Source organism: Zalophus californianus, chromosome 2, assembly GCF_009762305.2.
Source record: "Zalophus californianus isolate mZalCal1 chromosome 2, mZalCal1.pri.v2, whole genome shotgun sequence".
NCBI lineage: Eukaryota > Metazoa > Chordata > Mammalia > Carnivora > Otariidae > Zalophus > Zalophus californianus.
Window position 1 is genome coordinate 42,943,762 of NC_045596.1, and position 23,912 is coordinate 42,967,673.

A 23,912-nucleotide genomic window follows, 5' to 3' on the forward strand; every position below is an offset into this window, starting at 1 on the left:
TGGCTTATTTCACATAGTGAAATGTCCTCAGGGTTCATCCATGTTGCTCTAAAAAGTAGGATTTCCTTCTTTTCTATGGCTGAATAATAAATATATCATAAGTTGTTTCCATATTTTGACTATTGTGAATATTGCTGCAGTAAATATGGGGATGCAGATATCTCTTCCATATTCTGTTTTCATTTCTTCTGGATATATATACGGAAGTGGAATTGCTGGATCATATTGTAGTTCTATTTTTAATGTTTTGAGGAACCCCTATACTATTTTCCATAATGGCCACATCAATTTACATTCCCATCAATGGTATACAAGAGCTCCCTTTTCTTTACAACCCTAGCAAACACTTAGTATCTCTTATCTTTTTAACATTAGCTATCCTAACAGGTGTGAGGTTACTCATTGTCACTTTGATTTGCATTTCCCTGATGGCTAGTGATGTTGAACATCTTTTCATGTACCTGTTGGCCATTTGTCTCTCTTCTTTGGGATGTCTTTTCAAAGTCCAGTTTTTTATTGGGTTGTTTTGCGGCTATTGAGTTGTATGAGTTCCTTATATATTTTGAATATTAACTCCTTGTCATATATATGACTTGCAAATATTTTCTTCCATTTGGTAGGTTGCCTTTTCACTGTGTTGCTTGTTTCCTTTGCTGTGCAGAAGCTTGTGAGTTTGATGTAATCCCACTAATTTATTTTTCCTTTTGTTGCTTCTGCTTTTAGCATCATATCCAACATATCCTTGGCAAGACTGGTCAAGAAGCTTTTTACCCATGTTTTATTTCAGAAGTTTTATGGTTTCATGTCTTAACATTCTAGTCTTTAACCAATTTTTAGTTAATCTTTGTGAGTGGTTTAAGATAAGGGTCGAGGGGTGCCTGGGTGGCTCAGTCGTTAAGTCTCTGCCTTCGGCTCAGGTCATGATCCCAGGGTCCTGGGATCGAGCCCCACATCGGGCTCCCTGCTCTGCGGGAAGCCTGCTTCCTCCTCTCCCACTCCCCCTGCTTGTGTTCCCTCTTTGGTTGTGTCTCTCTCTGTCAAATAAATAAATAAAATATTTTAAAAAAAATAAAAAAAAAAGATAAGGGTCGATTTCATTCTTTCGTATGTGGATATCCAGTTTTCCCAACACCATTCATTGAGGAGATGGTCCTTTCCACATTGTGTATTCTTAGTGTCTTTGTTGAGGATCAGTTGACATATATGTGTGGCTTTATTTACGGGCTCTCTATTCTATTTTATTGATCTGTGTGTCTGTTTTTATTCTAGTACCATACTGTTTGATTTTTATAGCTTTTAATAGTTTGAAATCAGAAAGTGTGATGCCTCCAGCTTTGTTCTTTTTCAAGATTGCTTTGGCTATTCATGATCTTTTGTGGTTCCCTAGGAATTTTAGATTTTTTTTCTATTTCTTTGAAAAATGCCATTGGAATTTTGATAGGGATTGCATTGACTCTGATGATTGTTCTGAGGAATATGGCATTTTAATAATTCTAATTCTTCCAATCATGAACACAGGATATCTTTGCATTTATTTCTGTCTTCTTCAATTTCTTTCATCAATGTGTTATAGTTTTCAGTGTACAGGTCTTTTACCTCCTTGGTTAAATTTATTCCGGACCATTTTATTCTTTTTGATGCTGTTGTAAACAGGATTCTTTTCTTGTTTCTCTCTCTCTCTCTCTTTTGAGAGTTTGTTGTTAGTGTATAGAAATGCAACTGATTTTTGTATATTGATTTTGTATCTTGCAATCTTACTGAATTTATTAGTTCTAACAACTTTATAGTGTAGCTGTCAGGGTTTTTATTTATAAGATCATGTCATCACCTGCAAACAGAAACAATTTAACTTCTTCCTTTATAATTTGGATGATTTTGATTTTGATTTTTGATTTTTTTGCCTAATCACCCTGGCTCAGACTTCAGTATTATGTTGAATAGAAGTGGTGAATGGGCACTCTTCATCTCAGAAGAAAATCTTTCAACTTTTCACTGTTGAGTATGATGTGGCAGTGGGCTTATCATATATAGCCTCTATTATGTTGAAGTACATTTCTTCTATGTCCAATTGTTGACAGTTTTTCACATAAGAGGATGTTGAATTCTGTCAAATACTTTTTCTGCATCTATTGAGATCATATGATCTATGATCATATTATTTTTAGCCTTCATTCTGGTAATGTGATATATCGCATATTTTGATTTTGTATGTAAAAACCACCCTTGCATTCCAGTGATAAATCCCACTTGACCATGATGTATGAATTTTTCAATGCGCTGCTGAATATACTTTGCAAGTATTTTGTTGAGGACTTTTGTGTCTATGTTCATCAGGGATATCAACCTATAATTTCTTTTCTTGTATGGTCCTTATCTGGATTTGGCATAAGGGCAATGACTGGTCTTGTAAATGAATTTGGAAATGTTCCCTCTCATCAACTTTTTGGAAGAGTTTGAGAAGATCTGGCATTAATTCTTCATTTAATGTTTGGTAGAATTCACCTGTGAAGCCATCTGGTCCTGGAGTTTTCATTGTTGGGAAGCTTTTGATTATTGATTCAATCTCCTTACTCATTATTGGTCATTTTAGATTTTCCATTTCTTTGTGATTAAGTCTTAGTAGGCTAGGACTTTATTTCTTCTAGTTTTATTAGCAGATAATTTTTCGTAGGAGTCTCTTATGATCCTTTGTATTTCTGAGGTACAGATTATAATGTCTCCTCTTTCATTTCTGATTTTATTTATTTCAGTCTTCTCTCTTTTCTTCTTAGTGTGGGTAAAGGTTTGTCACTTTTATTTATCTTTTTAAAAAACCAACCCCTAGTTTCATTGATCTTTTCTATTGTCTTTCCAGTCTTTATTTCATTTATTTATCCTCTAATCTTCGTTATTTCCTTCTGCTAACTTTGGGCTTAGTTTGTTCCTTTTCTAGTTCCTTGAGGCATAAAGTTAGATTGTTTATTTAAGATATTAGTTTTTTTTTAATGTAGGCATTTATCACTATAAAAGTCCCTCTTAGAGCTGCTTTTCCTGCATCCCATTTCATCTTCTACTAGGCTACCTAATTTTTTCATACTAAATTTTAGCATGTTGTATTTTCATTTTTGTTTATCCCAAGATACTTTTTGATTTCCCGTATGGTTTCTTTTTCCATCTGTTGGTGGCTCAGGAGTGTGTTGTTTAATTTCCACATATTTGTGATTTTTACATTTTCCTTCTGAGGTGCCTGGGTGGCTCAGTCAGTTAAGCCTCTGCCTTTGGCTCAGGTCATGTTCTCCAGGTCCTGGCATCAAGCCCCATGTCAGGCTCCCTACTCAGCAGGGAGTCTGCCTCTCCCTCTTTCTCTACACCCCCCCCCCACCATGTGCTCTCTCTGTCTCAAATAAATAAAGAAAATCTTTAAAAAATTTTTTCTTTCTGTTACTGATTTTGAATTTTATACCATTGTGGTCAGAGAAGATACTTGGTATGATTTCAATCTTCTTAAATTTGTTAAGACTTATTTTGTGGCCCAACATATGATCTATCCTGAAGAATGTTCTGTGTGTGCTTGAGAAGAATGTGTACTCTGCTGCTGTTGGATGAAATGTTTTACATATGTCTGTTAGGTTCATTTGATCTATAGTGTTATTCAAGTCCAGTGTTTCCTTATTTATTTTTGCTGGATGATCTATCCATTATTGAAAGTAGGGTATTGAAGTCCCCTACTATTATTGTACTACTGTCCTTTTCTCCCTTTATCTGTTAGTATTTGCTTTATATATTTACATGCTCCAATATTGGATGCATATATATTTATAATTGTTATAGTCTCTTGATGAATCGAGTCATTTATCATTACATAATCACCTTCTTTGTCTCTTGTTACAGATTTTGGCTTAAAGTCTATTTTGTCTGACATATATACAGCCATGCTGTTCTCTCTTGGTTACCATTTGCATGGAAAATCTTTTTCAACCCTTTAATTCCAGCTTTATTATGTGTCCTTAAAGTTATAGTGAATATCTTAAAGGCAACATATTGTTGGATTGTAATTTTTTTCTTATCCATTTAACCACTCTGTATCTTTTGATTGGAAAATTTAATCCATTTACATTTAAAGTAATTACTGATGGGTAAAGACCTGCTATGGATATTTTGTTAATTGTTTTCTTACTGTTTTTTAATTCCTCTGTTCCTTTCTTTCTTTTTGCTGTCTTCCTTTGTGGCTTATTGATTTTGTTATTGTTGTCATTTGTGTCGTTTTTATTTAAATTCTAGTTAGTTAACATATTGTGTAATACTGGTTTCAGGAGTAGTTTAGTGATTCATCACTTACATATAACACCGGTGCTCATCACAAGTGCCCTCCTTAATCTGCATCACCCATTTAGCCCATCTCCCACCCACCACCCCTCCATCAACCCTCAGTTTGTTCTCCATCATTAAGAGCCTCTTATGGTTTGCCTCCCTCTCTTTTTTTCCCCCTTCCCCTATGTTTATCTGTTTTGTTTCTTAAATTCCACATATGAGTGAAATCATATGGTAGTTGTCTTTCTCTGACTGACTTATTTTGCGTAGCATAATATACTCCAGCTTTATCCATGTCATTGCAAATGGCAAGATTTCATTCTTTTTGATAGCTGAGTAATATCCCATTGTGTATATATGTGTATATATAAATACCACATCTTCTTTATCTATTCATCAGTTGATGGACATGGACATTTGGGCTCTTTCCATAATTTGGCTATTGTTGAAAATGCTGTTATAGTCATCAGGTGCATGTGCCCCTTTGTATCAGTATTTTCATATCATTTGGGTAAATACATACCTAGTAGTGCAATTGTTGAGTTGTAGGGTAGTTCTATTTTTAACTTTTTGAGGAAACTCCATACTGTATTCCAGAGTGGTTGCACCAGTTTGCATTCCTCCCAACAGTGTAAGAGGGTTCCCCTTTCTCCACATCCTTGCCAACATCGATTGTTTCCTTTGTTAATTTTAGCCATTCTAATAGGTGTGAGGTGGTATCTCATCATAGTTTTGATTTGTATTTCTCTGATGATGAGTGCTGCTGAACATTTTTTCATGTGTCTGTTAACCATTTGCATGTCTTTGGAAAAATGTCCATTCATGTCTTCTACCCATTTCTTAACTGAATTATTTGTTTTGGGGGTGTTGAGTTTGATAAGTTCTTTATAGATTTTGGATACTAACCCTTTATCAGATATGTCATTTGCAAATAACTTCTTCCATTCTGTATTGCCTTTTAGTTGTATTGATTCACTTTGTTGATTACCTTCATTGTGCAGAAGCTTTTTATCTTGAAGTCCGAATAGTTCATTTTTGCTTCTGTTTTCCTTGCCTCTGGAGATGTGTCTAGTAAGAAGTTGCTATGGCCAATGTCAAAGAGGTTGCTGACTGTGTTCTCCTCTAGGATTTTGATGGTTTGATGGTTTCCTGTCTCACATTAAGGTCTTTCATCCATTTTTGAATTTATTTTTGTGTATGGTGTAAGAAGGTGGTCCAGTTTCATTCTTCTGCGTGTTGCTGTACAGTTTTCCCAACACCATTTGTTGAAGAGACTTTTTTCCATCAGATATTCTTTCCTACTTTGTCAAAGATTAGTTGACTATATAGTTGTGGATCCATTTCTGGGTTTTTCCGACCACAGTGCTATGAAACTAGAAGTCAACCACAAGAAAAAATTTGGTAAGACCACAGATACATGGTTAAAGAACATCCTACTAAAGAATGAATGGGTTAACCAGGAAATTAAAGAAGAAATAAAAAAATACATGGAAGCAAATGAAAATGAAAACCCACTGGTCCAAAATCTTTGGGATGCAGCAAGAGGGAAGGAAATGTATAGTAATACGGGCCTACCTCAAGAAGCAAGAAAAGTCTCAAATACGCAGTCTAACCTGTCACCTAAAGGAGCTAGAAAAGGAACAGCAAATGAAGCTTATTGATTTTTTTGTAGTGGTATGCTTTAATTCCTTTCTCTTTATCTTTTTGTATATGCTAGAGGTTTCTTCTCTGTGGTTTCCATGAGGTTTATATAAAATATAGTTATAACAGTCTATTTTAAACTAATACAAACTTAACTTCAGTCTCCTACAATGTACACTTTTACTCCTCCCCCACCACATTTTATGTTATTGATGTCACTTTTAGCATCTTTTTATATTGTGTATCAGTTAAGAAGTTATTATAATTATTTTTAATACTTTGTCTTTTAACTTTTATACTAAACTTTAAAGTGATTTATATACCACCCTTACAGAGTTAAAGTATTCTAAATTTGACAGATCTAAACTTGATAAAATATACTTACATTTACCAGTGAGTTTTATACTTTCATGTTTTCATGTTGTTAAATAGTATCCTTTCATTTTGACCTGAAGAACTCCATCTAGAATTTCCTGTAGGGCATGTCTAGTGGTGATGAACTTTCTCAGCTTTTGTTTGTCTAGGAATGTCTTTATCTCTTATTCGTTTTTGAGAATAGTATTCTTGGTTGTCGGTATTCCTTTAGCTGACTAATTTCGAATGACCTGTCTTTGAGTTTGCGGATTTTTACTTCTGTGTGATCGAGTCTGCTTTTAAAGCGCTCTATTGAATTTTTCAGGCTGTCTTTAGCTCTAAGATTTTGGTTTTGTTCTTTTTTATAGTTTCTTTTTTTTTTTATTAAACTTCTCAGTTTGTTCATGCATTGTTTTCCTGATTTTGTTTAGTTATCTATCTGTGTTCTCTTGTGTCTCATTGAAATTCTTTAAGATGATATTTTGTATTCTTTGTCAGGCAATTCATAGATTTCCATTCCTTTGGGGGTCAATATTGTAGCTTTATTAGTTTCCTTTGATAATGTTAGTTTGCCAGATTCTTCATTACCCATGTAGCCTTGCATCAGTGTCTATGCATTTAAAGGGGCAAACACCTCTTTCGGTCTCTATAGACAGGTGAAGACCTTCTCCCATTGGATCCCTGGGCAGATGGAATCACCTCTGGGATTGCAATTGAACAGAGTTGGAGCTCGATCATATGGCTGCTGCTGGGTCTGCAGTTGGTGAGTCTGTTACCAGGGGCTCAGGCAGGCATGGATTCTGTCTGGCATCTGGGTGGATGGGATTGCCTCAAGGACCTTGGGCAATTGCTGGGACAAGAGTCAGCTTCAGGGTCCGCAGACAGCAGGCCTGTTACCAGGTGTGCAAATGGGTATGTTTCCTGCTGGGTCCCTGGGAAAGCTCCCAACAGGTCACTAGGCAGGTCCCTGGGCAGGCAAGATCGGTCCCAGACCACAGCTGAGGGTCTGGGACTGATCACAGGGCTGCTTCAGGGTCCACAGTTGAGACAGAGGTCTACAGTCCTACCTCCAGAGCTACAGACAGGTGTGCCTCTGCCAGGTCCCTAGGTGGACAGGACCACTCCCAGACCACGGATGAGAGGGGCTGGAGCCGGGTTAGAGGGCTGTTTCAAGGTCTGCAGCTGGACTGAAATTGGCGAGTGTGCCTCCAGGGGCATAGACAAGAATGACTCCCTCTGGGTCCCTGGTTGGGAAGGCTATCCCTGCCTACAAGTGAGAGGAGTTGGAGCTGAGTTACAGGGCCTTTTCAGGGTCTTCAGACAGACTGAGGTCAGAGGGCCTGCTACAGGGGCACATGTGGACATGTCACTGACTGGTCTTTGGGTGGGAAGGATTGTTGCCAACCTGTAGGTAGGAGGGGCTGCATCCAAGTTACAGGGCTGTTTCAGGATCTGCATTCTGACCTGGATCCCAAACTCCCACAAATTCACTTGTGTCAAGTGATTGTTGCTGAGGGGGGTATGAACAGGGGACCTCCTGTTCTTCTGTCTTGCTGATGTCCAGGATTACTGTAGATTGGACGTCTTGCTGATGTCCAGGGGAAGATTACTCAAGGTAGTGACAGTGGGCTAAGAATGAAAGCAAGAAGGGTCTAGCCAGATACATTGTATGTTGTCCACTGTAAAGGAAGCAGATGTGGGAAGGAGACAAATGTTCCTTTAGTATAATAATGTCATGGTTATTTTCTCTTAATAAGTAGGGTCAAAATCATACAAGTAAAAAGAATATTCTTGCCTTGTGTGAGATCTGACTGTGATTTGTTTATAACAGTTAATATGTGCCGTTAAGGAACTGGGGAGGATTCAGGCCCCAGCCTTTGCTGGTGCAGAGAGGAGTGGAATGAGATCACCCATATCTTATCCCCCGTCACGGCACTAGAATCTGCTGCTCCCCTGTGGGAGCCAGCAGAAGTGTGGGCAGCTGAAGACCTCCATTAACATCTGGCGGCAGGCAGAGGCTGCAGAATTTGCAAGATAGAAGGCCCAGGACAACTTGTTCCTGAGGGAAGGGGAGGGACATCCCAAAGGAAGGTGAGAGGGAACCAAGGGGAGGACAGCACTACCAAAAAGAGAAAATGTTGGGCAGGCTGTCTACTAAAAGGAACGACTTAAACCTCCTCAAAACCATTGTGCTTCCACCTGGAGAAGATGGGAAGAGGAGGGGAGGGAAGTCATGTTTGGAGACCTGAGTGAGCGGGAGCTGGAGGGGGGGTTTGATGGGCACAACCTTCTGCCTCTACCAACCGGTGGAGTGACCTACACACGAGGACAGGAGACCCAGAGGGAAGCAGTGCATCCCTTGACTCATGCGAGGGGACGGGGAGAGTCCCCTGCGCCATACATATGCCCTTGCTCCCTGCTGCCTGAGCAGTTCTGGCCAGGGCTCAGGGGTCTGTGGTGAGTCTGTCACTCGGGGTTCCACACAGCAGGAAGGGGGCTGAGGGTGCTCAGAACCCTGGCTGTGCTCGACATGGCAAACCCAAATGTTGTCAAGAGGCCATGGAGTCCATGGTCACCCTCTTGGATCCAGACCCCCACTCTGCCATTACTTAGCTCTTGGTCTTTTGTAAAGTACTTCCTGAGCCTCAGGTTCCTTCAGTGTCACTAGGATGATGACAGCCCCTGCCCCCAGGGGTGCTGGGGGGGATTAAACAAGAAGGGACCTGTGAGATACCTAGCATAGAGCAGGTGCTCAACAGATGTTGCCTACTACCGCCTTTAGGAAGAGGGAATTCTTGTCATCTCCAAAACATCGACTTCATTTTCATTGCATTGTCGCTGATATCAATAGAGCTCCTGAGATTAAAATTGATGGATTGAATACAGGATAGCCAGTTAAATTTGAATTTCAAGTAAATGACGAATACTTTTTTAGTTTAAGTGTGTGCTGAATATTGCACAGGACATACGCTAAAAAATTATTTATCAAAAATTCAAATTTAATTAGGCATCCTGTATTTTTAGTTGCTAAATCTGGCCACTCTACCTGTGACACAATTCATTTCAGACAGGCTCTGGAACATGGTCTCCCAGCTGGATTCACTAACATTATTCTTCTGTGCGGGGTCGGGGGTGGGAGGGACTGAGTCTAGCGCTGCCCAGATAATTGAGCAGATTATCAATGTCCCCAGAAACCAAGAGGGCTGGACATTCCGTTCAGGCTTTTCCTGGACACATACCTTCTTCTAACCAGAACCTTCTTCATCACTATTATGCTTGCCAGTGGGCGGCCCTTGTCATGCTCTTGTAAGCAGATATTTCCCAAGTTCACTCCTCTTCCATCTTTCATTCTTTCCATCCATCCTTCCTTCCTTAACTATCCCACAACTGATTTCTCTGTTGTCTTCTGAAGTCACCAGTTACCTAGTAGTTTTTTCTCTACATCTGAATAACACATTTAACACTTTGTACTCACATTTCACCCCCTTGCCTGGAGCACACATTGCGGTCACACTGCTCAGAACCCACCTATCTAAAGCACATTGCTCTTTAGTAGATAGACATGACTGATTCTTCTAAATATGCTGTGGTTTCCTGGCAATGGTTAGTTGTTACCCTCTGTTGAGTTCTAAGGCTCAGGAGCTTTTAAGCAATGGGCGCACATTATCTCACCGAAACCTCACTGACCCATGAGGTGGGTACTCTCATTAGTCCCTTCTTTGCAGAGGGGGAAAATCGGGCTCACATAAGTTAAGGAACTGGCCCAAGAGGACACAACTAGTAAGAACTGCAGGTGGGGTTCAAACCCAGGCATTCAGACTGCCAAAGCCACGCTGTAACCTGTAACATCTGGATTATTCCAACCAGGCTCTGTGAGAACAATGGAGGAGCCAATTCTCATATTCTTGGATTTTTGCACTGTGGTATTTCTTCTTTTTTTTTTTTTTCATCAAGCCCCACATCAAGTTTTATTTCTATTACTTTTGTTAGCATTCTCTCTCAAATTGCTTTCATCTCTAAATCCTTATTATTACATTCCTTCCTCTTACAACTTGGCTTTTCTAAATATGCCTAATATCATGCCACGATTAAGGTCCTAACCCTAGCTCACGTGCCCAAATCCTGAAAGCATCAAAGCAAATTTGCCAGAGGCAGAAAGACAAAGAAATGAAAACTCAGTATTAGAATTTCAGCAATATATTTGGAGCCCCCACAAAGAAGAAGATGCCATGTGGTGCCTACAAAGATGTCACCCTGTTCTCTAGATGGGGTCTGCTGATGACCCAGCTTTTAAAAAAGGATGTTGTGTTCTCATCGTGAATTTATCTAGTGATCACTGCTATGAGATTATTGCTCTTGCAGATTGTTCTTGCCTGTGCGCATCTGTGGTGGGGCTGTCAGGAGGCACTTTAAGCTCAGAGGGAAGGTAGGTTTTTCTCCACAATACTGTAGATTTTCTCCCCATGACAGCTCTAAGTGTCCCCAGGAAAAGGTCACTGGTTATCATGGCTTCAGCAGGCAAGTCTATAGGAAAGAATAAGCCTGAAGTTCTTTCCAAAGGTCACTTAGCTCTGGACCTGGCTGACCCCCCCCAACAGCCGCAGGGCTTGGGCCAAGGACTCACAGAGCACTGGAAGCCATCTGCACTGCTCTCGTTAAAGAACTGGGTCTTGGCTCTTGCAGGAGGCCGCAGGAGGCCACCAGAGGGGGGTTGGGGAGGAGGTAGTTCCATGGGCACGATGACCCATGTTCCCTTGGAATGTAATGCCCAAGGATGTTTGCTAGTCACTTCAAACTGCTCAGCTTTCTCCGTGTAGTAGAAGCACAATTGCATTTAGGCCTGTCACCACGTTCATTCATTGTTCCTTCCTACCTTCCAGTAATTAATTTCATGTAACAAATATTTAATGACTGCTTACTCTAAAAAAGTGCTGTGCTCGGAATGTGAGATACGCGTGATGAATATGGTACTGTGTTTCCAGACCAAGCTGAGGGAGAAAAACAATAAACAAGTAAACATCTCAGTTGCTCATTATAATTAGAAGCATATTTACTAGGAAGTTAATGAAACGTAAGCTTCGGGGCTAGCTTCAGGGTCTCTGGTTTGCATAGATAGGCCCCTTCCAACTTCCTGAGGGGCTGTGTGTCCTGGGTGGCTAGAAATTAATGCATAAGCTCATGTGTTTTTGTAAACGTTGCAGAAGTAATATATTTGGGAATTCTCTTTCTTAAAGAAGATGCCCCAAATGTATAACCTTCAGCCTGATTACCATGTAAAGGGCTGTACATAGATTACCATCTACCCACCGAAGCAAAAAAAACTGCATTCTGGTCTGTTGTGGAAAAATAAATGTGAGACATGTCTGCAGTTGTAAACAAACCTGTTCTCATTTGCCTATTTGCTTTCACAATTGCTTCAGGTTTTCTTATATGCAAATAAAAGTTGATAACACTCAGCCTGGGGTGGCAGAGAAACTTCTCCATCATTCCAAAGTAGAATTTAAACGTAACCAGGAAAGCAGCCCATTGTGAACTGAACATTTGCCTGTTGATGAACAGAGAGGGAAACAGGGGAGAAGAGGGGCCGGCTGATCTGAAAGCAGCATGGAGGTGATTCTGAGGCCAGATGAATTAGGACCAGGGAAGCTCTTAAGTTGAAGGGCAACTGCGGGTAAATGCAAAGAAAGCCACGAATCGGGGCCTGTGAGGAGGCAGGACTGACTTCAGGTAGCGCACCGGTGGGAAATCCTGGAAGGTGACAGCAGGGCCACCAGGCTGGCCAGCAGTGAGCATCATGGCAAAGATGGAGACATTCTCACCAACTCCCCAGCACGGAAACTAGCTGTGATCTGGAAATCTGCGGTGGGAAGTTATGAACCCATTTTACGTAAAGACGTCAGAGAGAACCGAGGTGAGCGGCGTAGAGGTGCTTCCATGGTGAATGAAGAGTTGCTTTCTACTAGTATGCCACCATTTCTATAAACGAAGAAAATGGGACCACAACAGGCAATGAGCAGCTTTCTGGGCTGAGTTTTGTGCCCCCCAAGTTTATGTTTTAAAGTCTTAACCCCCAGTACCTGAGAATGTTGCTTGGAGATAGGGTCTTCAAAGAGGGAATTAAGGTTAAATAAGGTCATTATGGTGGGTCTACATCCAATATGACTGGTGTTGTAAGAAGAGTAATTGGGACACAGATAGGTACAGAGGGAAGACTATGTGAAGACAGGGAGGAGACAGCCAACTACAAGCCCAAGAGAGGGGCTTCAGAAAAAAACCAACCTGCCAACACATTGATCTTGACTTCTATCCTACGGAAAAGACATTTCTGTTACTTAAGCCACCCAGTCTGTGGTGCTTGGTTATGGAGATCCATCCTAGCAGACTCATATAAGCAGATACTGGCTTCAACGTTCACTCTGTCCATCAGGTGACACTGGAGCATCAGCTAGGAGCAGCCCAAAGGAAAAGAACCCTGGATGAGTCCAGAAAAGAGGATTGTTCTCACCACCTCTCCTGGTACCTCTGCTCTGTGTGCACACTGGACATTACCATTTTACTTTAAAATGTCAAAACCTCATAATGTACCAATATGACTTTTGCGAGAGTGAAACCATTCAGAGACAATGCTTCATTCCAAAAATATAGATTTCCTAGCTATGAAAAGAGTAATTTGAGGACCAGGAGTACCAAAAATTTGATTGATGGATGGATAGACAGAAAGATATGATATAGATGTATTTTCCCATTTTATTAATAATATGATTGATTGTAGGAAATTTAGAACACACAGGAAAAATAGCAAGAGAAGCAAATCATGCACAGTTCACCAACCACATGTAACTATAGTTATAGTCTGGTGTGGGTCCTTTGAGGGGGGGTAGGGAAAAAGAACATTCTCAATAGTCCCAATATCAAAAGAAAGTAATTTTAGCATTTTGTTATATTTCCTCCCAGCTTTTTCTCCTTGTGTTTGTTGGAGAAGGTTGTGATCATACAAAATACACTGATGTGACAGCAGAGTTAATATTCTGAACATTGAGAAAATGAGCCAAGCATTTATACTCCTCTTCCTATATAAACTGTATTTTAAGGTAAATGAATAGGATGGTGCACAGATGGAGTACATTGGGGTGACTGACAAAGTTCGATTTCCTGTTCTAGTTGGCAATTATGAGGGTGTTCACCTTTTAATAATTCTTAGTCTCTACATTTGTTCTGTGTAGTTTTCTGTGTCTGTCTTTTATTTTATAATAAAAGTTGAAAACAAGAGTGGACACCAAGATTAGTTGGGAACAAAGATCATCCAGGCAAGAGATGAGGCTGGCGTGGACTAGAGTGGTGGTAGAAGATTGGGTGAGAAATGGGCTGATTCCTGTTATGTTTTCTGGATAAGAGGATGCAGGGGAGCTAGGGGCCAAAATATCTGCCTTAGGGGTCAGGGGAGCAGGGGAAAGTGCAGATGAACCAGATCTGTCCTGAGCTGGGCATGAAGGCTGGTGATGGGAACCTGAGCATTCATTATGCTAGTCTGCCTCCTTTTTATATGCTTGCGATCTTCCATGTTAAAAAATAAAATGAGGGCAAGTGAGAGTAAGAAACTAAAATAAAGTTGCTTTATCATTATTTTCTCTAAGCTATGCCTATTTAATATTTCAGTTGTCACTTCTTATTTCAGCCCGTTTTTTCCATGTACTTTTCTAGTCTGGTTTTGGAGAGTTTCTTTGCATCCTGTTGAAGATGTTCATCAAATTTCTAAAATGTTTCTCTGGTTCTTGTAACTTATCTTCAAGGTTTGCTATTCCTCTGAGTCTTTAGGTATTTAAAACTCTTTCTTCTCTGGTAATTTTTTTATAGGCCTTATGTACACCCCCTTCCCCTTAAGGCTTCATCTTCAAATGCAGGGACACCTATTCAGACCCAGTGTTTTCAGAAAGAACCAGGTGTGAGGATGGTCATTGGCTCCACTCTCTGTTCGCCTGGATATTGAATCTCCTTGTCAGAGCTCCAGCTCAAGGGCATGATTACGTGATTGATTCCTAGGCCAGTCCTTGGTGTCTGTTGTTTTGGCCTTAGACCAGCCAAACTTGTATTCCAGCTAATACACTTGAGTCATTACATGCTTCGTAGTTCTTATTTTTGCATTTTAGGCCTGTAATCTCTGATAATCTGCACAGTTGTCCCCTGATATGTACTTGGAGACCCCACACAAAGAAATCTTTTTTTTTTCCTCCCTGGTGGTTTGCACACAATTGGGATCCGCTTTTAGCTTGTTTATTAGGGGCTGTCCCATTTCATCATGTTGCTGCAGGATTCTTTTTTTTTTTTTTAACATTCTTAGTTTATTGATCCTCTCATGAAAAATCTGCACGACCACCACAAATAAAGCCACTGCAGCATCTTTACTCCTTCTGTTGTCCAATCTCCAGCTCACTTCTTTTTGCCAGCACCATCGTTGGCTTTTGCAGTCCCCCTGACTTTCTTCATTCTGTTCTTGCGTTCCTTTTGCTGTTTTCTTGATGTCTTTTTCTTCTCATACAGGCCATGTCTTGCAAGTCTGTGTTTGGGTTCATTTTTCTTTGCATAATCCAAGGAATCATAAATCATGCCAAAGCCGGTTGTCTTGCCACCACCAAAATTGGTTCTGAATCCAAACACAAATATGACATCTGGTGTGGTCTTGTACATTTTGGCTAGTTTTTCCCGAATTTCTGTCTTAGGTACCGTTGCCTTTCCAGGGTGAAGAACATCAATGACCATCTGTTTCCGCTGAAGTAGTCGGTTAGTCATGAACTTCCCGGTCCGGATAGTTACTGTGTCGTTCATGATGGCGGCGAGGCTTCAAGCAGCCGGGGAGGAAAAGTTGCTGCAGGATTCTTAGGCTGCCTTTCTATGTGGCCTAAAAAAATGCATCTAGGATTAGGTAGCTCTAATACTATGCCTCCAGCATCCCCCACCTGGGCACCAATCACCCCTCATCAGACACTTTAAAACTTGCTTATAGACATTCTATCTCCTGAGTGCTTGCTTTTCCAGGGGTCTGGAGCCATGAGAATTTCCCCAGTCTGTTAGAAGGAGTTACACTGGTCCCAACACTCTAAGGATAGCAGAGGAAGATCCTGTGTGAAACAGGGTCTGCATCTTGCACAACCACTGGAAGCACCATTCACATTGGGCCACGTGGCCAAACACAGCAACCATGTTGTGGAAAACGTACAAACAATCCCTACCTCACCCTTAGCTCCCCATTGTGCCCATTTCAGAAACATATGTCCTCAGAAACATTCATATCCTCAGCAGGAAACTCCGTGGCTATGTCTCTTTTACTGGGATGCTGCTTTTGAGGCAGCCAGACCACCATCTTCCCCCTCTCCCCGCAACCCTTTACACCTCCTCCCTCGTCAGGGACCGCAATTCTGTAAAATCGAATGAGCAGAAAGCAGGGCTTGGAGGAGGGAGTGGAGGAAATAGACTGTGACAATTTTGTCCTTGGACATGTAAATTAAATTTTTAAAAATTAATTTTATTTTAGTTTAAAATAAAATTCTGTATGGGGAGGAGAAAAACATGCCCTGAAGCATACTAGGCATTATAATTTTTCATCTACTGCATCTCTTAAATCTCTCAGGAGAGTTAGGTAGTGAAAGTGAGAGAAAATCTCATTTCAGCCTTCCAGAAGCTGAAGAAACGAGAGCAGAAGTGACATTAAAAATATTTAACAACTGGGGGCACCTTGGTGGCTCAGTCAGTTAAGTGTCTGACTCTTGATCTCAGCTCAGGTGTTGATCTCAGGGTCATGAGTTTGAGCCCCATGTTGGGCCCCACACTGGGTGTGGAGCCTACTTAAAATATTTAACAACGGGTATGGCATGGACATGGACCATGCACAAGATATGCCATTACCCAATGCCACTTTGTGAGTGAGTGCTGCTTCAGTATAGTTTGGGTGAGAGCTTCTTAGACACTCAGAAATGGTGTCAGAACAATCTTCTGGTCAGAGTTCACAGCACTCTGATTGATGGGACCTCATCCAACTCACGTGAGTGCCTGTATTTCAGTCCTTGTTCTAGCCTGTTCTTTAGCTTACGACTCGTCCCGGTGATTCTCTTCCTTGATGTAAGAGAGACGGCTTGTCATCACATGATCCATTCTCCCTTCCTTCTGTGGTTTAGAAGTAATGGAAGTTGAGAATCAAGTCACCCAACTAAGGATTGCATTTCCCATCCTCCTTTGCAGCTATGGCCAGGTGACTAGACCGTACCTAATGAGAGGTGAGCCAAAGTCATGACTTTCGAAGGAGTGGAACATCCCCTCCTCTCATTTGTCCTACCATCCCACTGCCTTGAATGTAGGTGTGGCCTTGAGGGCCGAGACCATCATCTTGTCCATGGAAAGGAACCCAGGGAAGGAAACGCAGAGCAACCATAGAAGAAACTTTGTTCTGGGAAGATGGGAGGGCTACCATATCCCTACCTAGTGGTTTCTTCTGCCACCCAATATGCTACCATTGCTCGACCCTCCTCAAGTGCAAGAGGGAATCTCAGCATATATAAACATGATACGAGGAAGACACACCACACTCTATGTGGCAAAGATGAACTTCCGTGTGCATATGAATCACCAAAGGGTCTTATTAAAATGCAGACCCTGTTTCCATAGGTCTGGGCTGGGACCTGAAATAGAGCATTTCTCACAAGCTGTGACACAGATGATGTGGGTCCCCTCCCGCTCAGAAGTGAGGATCCAGAGCACTGAACCTGGCTTCTAAGAGGTCCTCACCAACACTCCTCTTTCAGTGTGTAGGTCACTCCAGGTCCTTGAACCAAGCACATCTGCCCCTCGTCCCCTCCACCTGTCAAAGACCATGGTCCTTTCTGGTGTGGTTCCTGGTCTCCTTCTGTCTAGCTTCTGCATGACACTGATGACTCCATGTCTATCTTGGTCTAAGGCCAGGCTCTCAGGCAGAGCAAAAGGTGTGTCCAGATGTGTGGCTCCAGATAGTCCAAGAATTGAGCAGGTCGTATCAGAGAAGTTACCCCCAGGCTAGAATCTTTATCCAAACACCATCTTCTCAGAGAGACCTTTCCAGGCCATTTTCTCTAGGAATTTTTTTTTTTTTTTTTTTTTTTTTTTAGATTTTATTTATTTGACACACAGAGAGAGCGAGAGAGAGAGAGAGAGAGCACGAGCAGGGGGAGCGGCAGGCAGAGGGAGAAGCAGGCTTCCTGCATGAGGAGGGAGCCCGATGTGGGGCTCGATCCCAGGACCCTGGGACCATGGCCTGAGCTGAAGGCAGCGGTTTAACCAACTGAGCCACCCAGGCGCCCCCCAGGCCATTTTCTCTAAATTTCAACCCTGCTGTGCCATTTCCCTGCTTCATTCCCTCACCCCTCACCCCATAAAGAACTTAGTACCATTTAACTATGTGCATTTTACGGGCTTATTTCATTTATTGTCTGTCTCCTCCCACTGAAATGTAAGCTACCATTTGTATTTATTGAGAGGAGGACTGACAGGCAGGTGACGCTCAGCAAACACAGATACGGGGGCTCTATGGGGATGCCCGCAGGGACAGAAGATGGAAATGCCGTCCCTGCGGGGTACCAACCAGGTGACCAAGGCAGGTCCTCGGACACCTCAGATAACACAGGGATCTTGTATGTAAGACCAGATCTCAAAAATTCCTGCCATTATCCTCCTACCACTGCTGTTACCCCTCATTTGTGGAAATCTTACTCGTGACAGCCATGATCCTCTCCCAAACTCTGGAGGGTAGGTATTATTACCCCTGTTTGATAGACAAAGATACTGAAGCTCAGAGGACGTAAATATTTACGTCCAAGAAGCAGAGGTGGGATCTAAATCCCATTCTACTTAAGTGCAAGGACACAAAGGTTTTGATGCAGGAGTCTCAGAGTGGAGCTGGGGCTGTAGATGGAGGCCGACCAGCCCCGGTTTCCAGAAAAGCAAGGCTGCAGATCAGGCAATGTGTGTATCTTCCCCGGTTCTCCACCTCAGGGATCCTCTTCCTCTCATCTTTTCTCTGACCACTTGGCCTTATGCCTCTCCGCCAAGCAACGCCTCCAGCACAGGGCTGGTCGCTCTTCCCTATGTGAAGCAGATTGTTCTAGTGATACGACCCCCCCGCCCCGCCCCCGAATCCACCTTCAGCTCCGCACAACTGTCTCCTGGCAACGCCAGGCCGCAGGGCCCACCTTGGACAACCTGGCCAGGGAGTGCGAGCAAAGAAGCGCAGGCGCAGAGGGCTCACACCTCACCACCCCTCACACTTCCCAGGACGGTAGGCGACGCCCCTTCATCCCCAATCGTTTCACGTGCCAGTAAACACTCGACACAGGCAAAAGCTATGGCTCGTCTCGCGAAGATAATTTCGTTAATAAGTCACTTCCGTTCAGTTCCGCGAGCATCCCCGAATGCCGGCCAGAGGGCCTGTTCGGGATTCCCACCTCTGGGGCTCGGGAGATGGAGGAGGGAGTCCTTAAAGCCGAGAGAAGGGGGCGCCGGCGCCTGGGTGGCTCAGTTGGTTAAGCGACTGCCTTCGGCTCAGGTCATGATCCTGGAGTCCCGGGATCGAGTCCCGCATGGGGCTCCCTGCTCAGCGGGGGTCTGCTGCTCCCTCTGACCTGTCTCTCGTGCTGTCTCTCATTCTCGCTCTCTCAAATAAATAAATAAATAAATATTAAAAAAAAAAAAAGCCGAGAGAAGGATTTCCAGGCTTCGCTCCCTGCCCCCAGGCTGTTAGTAACGCTTGCGCAGGTCATCCCCCAGAACCAGCGCCAGCAACCCGCACCTCCCGACCGGTGAGCGCTCGGCCTCCATTATGAAAGCGTCTCAGCCATTACCGGGGCAGGGGAGAGAGCCTGAGAGACGCGCCCTGGGCTCCCGGGCAGCCGCGTTCTCCCTCCTCCTGTGAGTGACACGGAATCATGCCCTGTCGTTACAGAGCACCCTTCTCGGGGGAACTCGAGTGGCCTTCTCGACATCATCTCATTCATTCAATCTCCCAAAGGCCTTATGTGGCCGACCGGAAACAGGTATCCTTTGTCAGTCCCGCCCGCCACACTTCCAGGGAGAGAACTGAGACCCAAAGAAATGAAAGTCCACGGGAGTCCGTGAGGAAGCTAGTCAGAAAACCTGAGGGCTGACCTCCCCACCCCCGCCCCGGCCTCCGCCCGGCTCCAGGGAGCTGCCCGGTCTCCCCCCTCCCGACAGCCTGTGCCCCAGAGGGGACTGGTGCATTCCTACCGCGCAAGGACTCAGGAAAAGGCTAGCTGTGGGAATCTGTGCTTCCTCTCAGAGTAGAACCGGTCAGCCAGCCTAAGTAAAAAGACAGACGGAGAATTCGGAGCTCCAGCTACACGAGAAGCACGGAGAAGGCTGAGCGGGAGCAGAAGGTGGCGCAGGAGCGGCTCCAGAGCGCTGAGGAGCTCAGATCTCAGCAGACAGCAGAGGCGTGTGCTCTACACTGGCCGCGAGACACAGGGAGCGAGGGTCCGCCACTTGGATGCAAGGACTGATGCCTTGTTTCCTCTTCATGGTTCACGGGTTTTGAAAATATTCAGAACACAGGCAGATGGCTGCGGGCGATGGCTCTGCTTCCCCAGATAGGGCTGCTCCAATGCCCAGGTTGCTGATCAATCAGGAAAAGGGCATGGCATCCAGGGGAAGAATGCTAATGACGAGAGCTACCGTTTATTGGCAGTTCTGGGAATTGACAGGCTCAGCGTGGCGACCTGGCTGAGTGGTTGAGTGGCTGCTGCTGAGCACCCTTCTCCCAGAAAGGCCTGGACCATAAAGGTGTAGAGCTGCGTTCTTCCACTTCTTGAGAGGGGAGAGTCAGAGCACAGGGGACCACAGATGCACCCCGGGGGAGCAGGGAGCAGCCTATTTCTAGGTCGACATGCTTTACTCTCTCTGGATTTCAAGGGTTCTTTTTGCTGTGGGTAGTTCCTGCGCCTTGTGGGGGTCCCAGCCTCCTTATCAGAGTCCACTGTGGCAAATCTTGACAAAGTTATGGGAATTTTCTAGGGGTTCAAAACAAACTGAGGTGTCAAAAAATACACATTTCCTAGACAAAATGTTTTTCTATTCAGCCCCCAAACCATATGGCACCTTTGTGAGGACAAGAAAAACTGCTTCTTCTGGAGCAGAGCAGTAAGTGGAGGTAAAACAGGCAAGTGAAAGGACACAGCCAGATACAGAAGTTCTGGCTTGGTGAGCAGAGCAAGGCCTGGCTTTCAGCACCCATTGCACTATTCAGTTGGTGCCCCTTGTGCAGTGAACATTAGATACAACCATACCAGGTAACCAATCTTTTTTCCTCTTCCCTTTTTTTCCTAATCTATTGTTTATTGAATACCTCCTCTATGTTCCCTGCTCCCTAGTTCTTCTGTCTACAGCCTTCTCACTCTGTAGGTAATGAAAATCTAAAAATAAATAAGATATTGTCCCTGATTGGAGAGGCTTACAATCTAGGAGAGAAGGTAGCCGTGTGAACAAATAAACCTCAGATTTTGATACTTAGGACTAAATGGTTTATAAATGTCTAAAGTCAGGGAATTAGGTTGATCCATACCAGGAATAAGAACCTAGGAACTTACCTCCTCAAAGACCAATGCATAGTCATGGCAAGTCTTAGAAGCAAAACTAGAAAGTATCTGTTGTCTAGATTCCTGACTTCTCTCTAAGAGACATGGACAGAGTTAACAGAGAAGAGAATTTTGCTCCATGAGTGCCTTGATGGGTTTGCGACAGTACATTTGGGAGAAGGCTGAATTGCTCTGCTATTGAGAGAGGGAAATTTGAAACAGGTTGGGGATGCTAAGGGTTAGAGGAGGAGACAGAATGACAGAACTCTCTGTGGAAGAAAGGCCAGAGGAAAACCCCCCCGGAGAATGAATTTTTCAGTTATATCTGCTCTAAGGGATGCTATTAAAATCTTTATAGCATGCCTCCCCCTTCCCCCGAAAAAAAAGCATTACAGTCCACTCATAATCCTGGACTGCCTGGGGTGAGGGGAGGAGAACAAGGAAGAATCTAGATCCTTTAAAGTTGTCATGAGTCAAAACCATAGGCGCTGGAGGCAAAGCAGACCATGGGAATATTAATCTCTGAGCATTCACACAGTTACTGGGAGAGTCTTAGCTTTCTCAGGCTAGGGGATTGGGGATTTAAGGCAATTCCAGGCATCTCTTGAGGCTCAGGGAGGCCCCCGCTGATATGTAGGTTGGAGTAATATCTAATAATAAAGTTGTCTGTTGGACGTTCAACTCAGGGTCCTGTTCAAAAGCATACAGCAGCCAGGCAGGTAAAGGAGTAAAGCAGACTCGATATGAGACAACAGGGAGCGGTGGGGACTACAGCAGGCAAGCCACAGAGCACAGGTTCCCTCGGAAGGGGACAACTGCCACCCAGCTCTGGCTGCATATTGCCTTGCAAGGATGTAAGCCCCAAGGTGTCAGTCCACATTTTAAGAGAACCCAGAAATGTAAATGTTTGAGGAGATCCTCCATTAAAAAAACAAAATGTTAACTAATTCAGAAAATGATTTTAAACAACAGGGGTCCGACCAAAGATGCCTGATGTTGTGTGTGGTTTCTAATTTGGAAGACAAAGAAGAAACACAGAGACAAGATCCATTTTCAGAGCAAGTACTGAAGAGCATGGCATTCGTAAGGGAGAAGTGGTAGGAAAGGCTCAGACCCATTAGTCCTAAATTCAGGGCTCTAGGCTCTGCTTTGCTATTAATTGTTCTTGTGGCCCCCAGAGAAGTAATTTATGACTCTGGGCCTTAGTCTCTTTGTCTGCAGAATAAAGGCATTAAATCCGACATTCCTTTGGAGTTGAAGTTCCCATTATCGAGGGGGCAGAAAGGAAGTTTAAGCAGTGAAAAAAATAAGGCCTGGGTGTGTTTCAAAAAGTATTGAATTCGTTGACATTTATTGCGTGTCTGAGAGGTGCACTGCATTGATCATGGAATTCTTGCTTACTCTGAAAAAGTAAACATACACTCAGAACGCACCTTAATTATTTTGCCTGCCCGAGAACAATGCTTTCAAAGAAGTGGAAGAAGAGCCCCACGCCGGGAGCTGTGTTTCTGACACTATCAGCAGGTGAGGTACAGAGTCTGTCAGTGATGATAAGAGCATTGGCATATTTCCTGTTCAGACTGACACCGCTCTGAGACAGGATCCTAACTGATGTTTGTTCAATAATACCGAGATATGTCACCGAATCTGGGAGGGGGTGTCCGGTATCTTTTGTCAGCTTCGAGTAAAACCCTGGGGAAAATATGTAGCAGACTGTTGCAGATGTTCTGAGATTAAAGGATGTTTCCCTGAAAATGTATGAGGCACGGTCCACTAGTTTGCCTCTTGGCAAACCGCCTTCTGCTGCCTCAAGACCCCTCTGCCCCCTCCCCCCCCCAGGTCCCTTGGAAGAAGCAATGTGACATCTAGGTCTTGGAGCTTTAGGCTGGAGCCCAGGACAGCCCCACCGTCTTCAGGGATTGGAGGATGGAAGCAGTCTGGTCTAAGGATTCCAAAACAATGGGATAGGGGAGCGGTGGGGGTGGCTGGGGGGGATGAGAAGCAGGAGCAAAGAATAAGTGGCAAGAGGGGAGACTCAGAGCGCTGAGATTGAGTAATTTTCGGAGGCAGTACTGTTTATGGAACATTTCATTCTTGATAGCTACTGTCACATTCTAGTCATTAGACTGCATTTACTCATGGGTTGTAGAAATTACTTCCCATGGGAAACGAAAGCAATCCCTTTTTCAAAGGATGCTTTGTTTTCTAGGAGAAGAAAGTAAAACAAATGATGGTGCAGCTGACGATAGCCTGCATTCCCTGCTAAGTCAACCCTGGTTCAAGTTCGCTACTTAGCATGAGCATGTGAATTAAGTAACCTATAACGGTGTTAATAGTACCTACCACTTGTTGAGCACCTTCTCCCTGCTGGAGCCCTGAGCTGAATGTCTACATATGTATTTCAGTCAATCCCTAAAGATACCCTGGGCTCTCTCAGCAGCCCCATTTTATAGACAAGAAAAGTGAGGCTCAGAGAAGCTAAATATATTTACTCAAGATAACATAGCTAGGGACTCAAACCTGATCTGTCTGGCTCTGAAGCCCATTCCTGTAAGTACCAATCCCTGAACATAGTCCATTTGGGCCGAGCTGGTCCTTTGTCATTCCTGAAATAAAAACACTCCAGCAAATAGTGTGGGGATAAGGAGTGAATGAAACAAACAGGAGGGCACAAAACAGACAGTGGGGTTTCCGAAACTAGAGCAGTCACGTAGATTTCAGCTCTAATCCATTACACCCATTAGTAGGCACCTGCTTCCCTTCTGCTCTCCAGGTGTCGGCATCCAGAGCTTTGCACATCTGCAAATTAAAGTGAGACCATGCTGCTGTCCGAGGAAATGAGCTGCAGCTCTGGCTCTCCCGCCGCAGCCACCGAAATCCCATTCTTGCCTTGTTAGCATTTATATAAGACCTCTAGCTGTAGCACCAATATATTGTCCTTTGCTGCTCTGGGGATTCTCGTTTTGATTAGTTACAGGGAAGCGGGAAACACTGCCTTCACTTCTTCCCTTCACACCTGAT

General features: G+C 43.5%; 1 protein-coding gene across 1 annotated transcript; it reads right to left on the reverse strand.

The window, feature by feature from the left end:
- Positions 1-14,712: 14,712 nt before the first annotated feature.
- Positions 14,713-15,132, reverse strand: LOC118356735 (40S ribosomal protein S24-like). The gene has a single exon (XM_035726287.1). The coding sequence runs from the start codon at positions 15,106-15,108 to the stop codon at positions 14,713-14,715; it is 396 nt and encodes a 131-aa protein (XP_035582180.1). The 5' UTR covers positions 15,109-15,132.
- Positions 15,133-23,912: the final 8,780 nt, after the last annotated feature.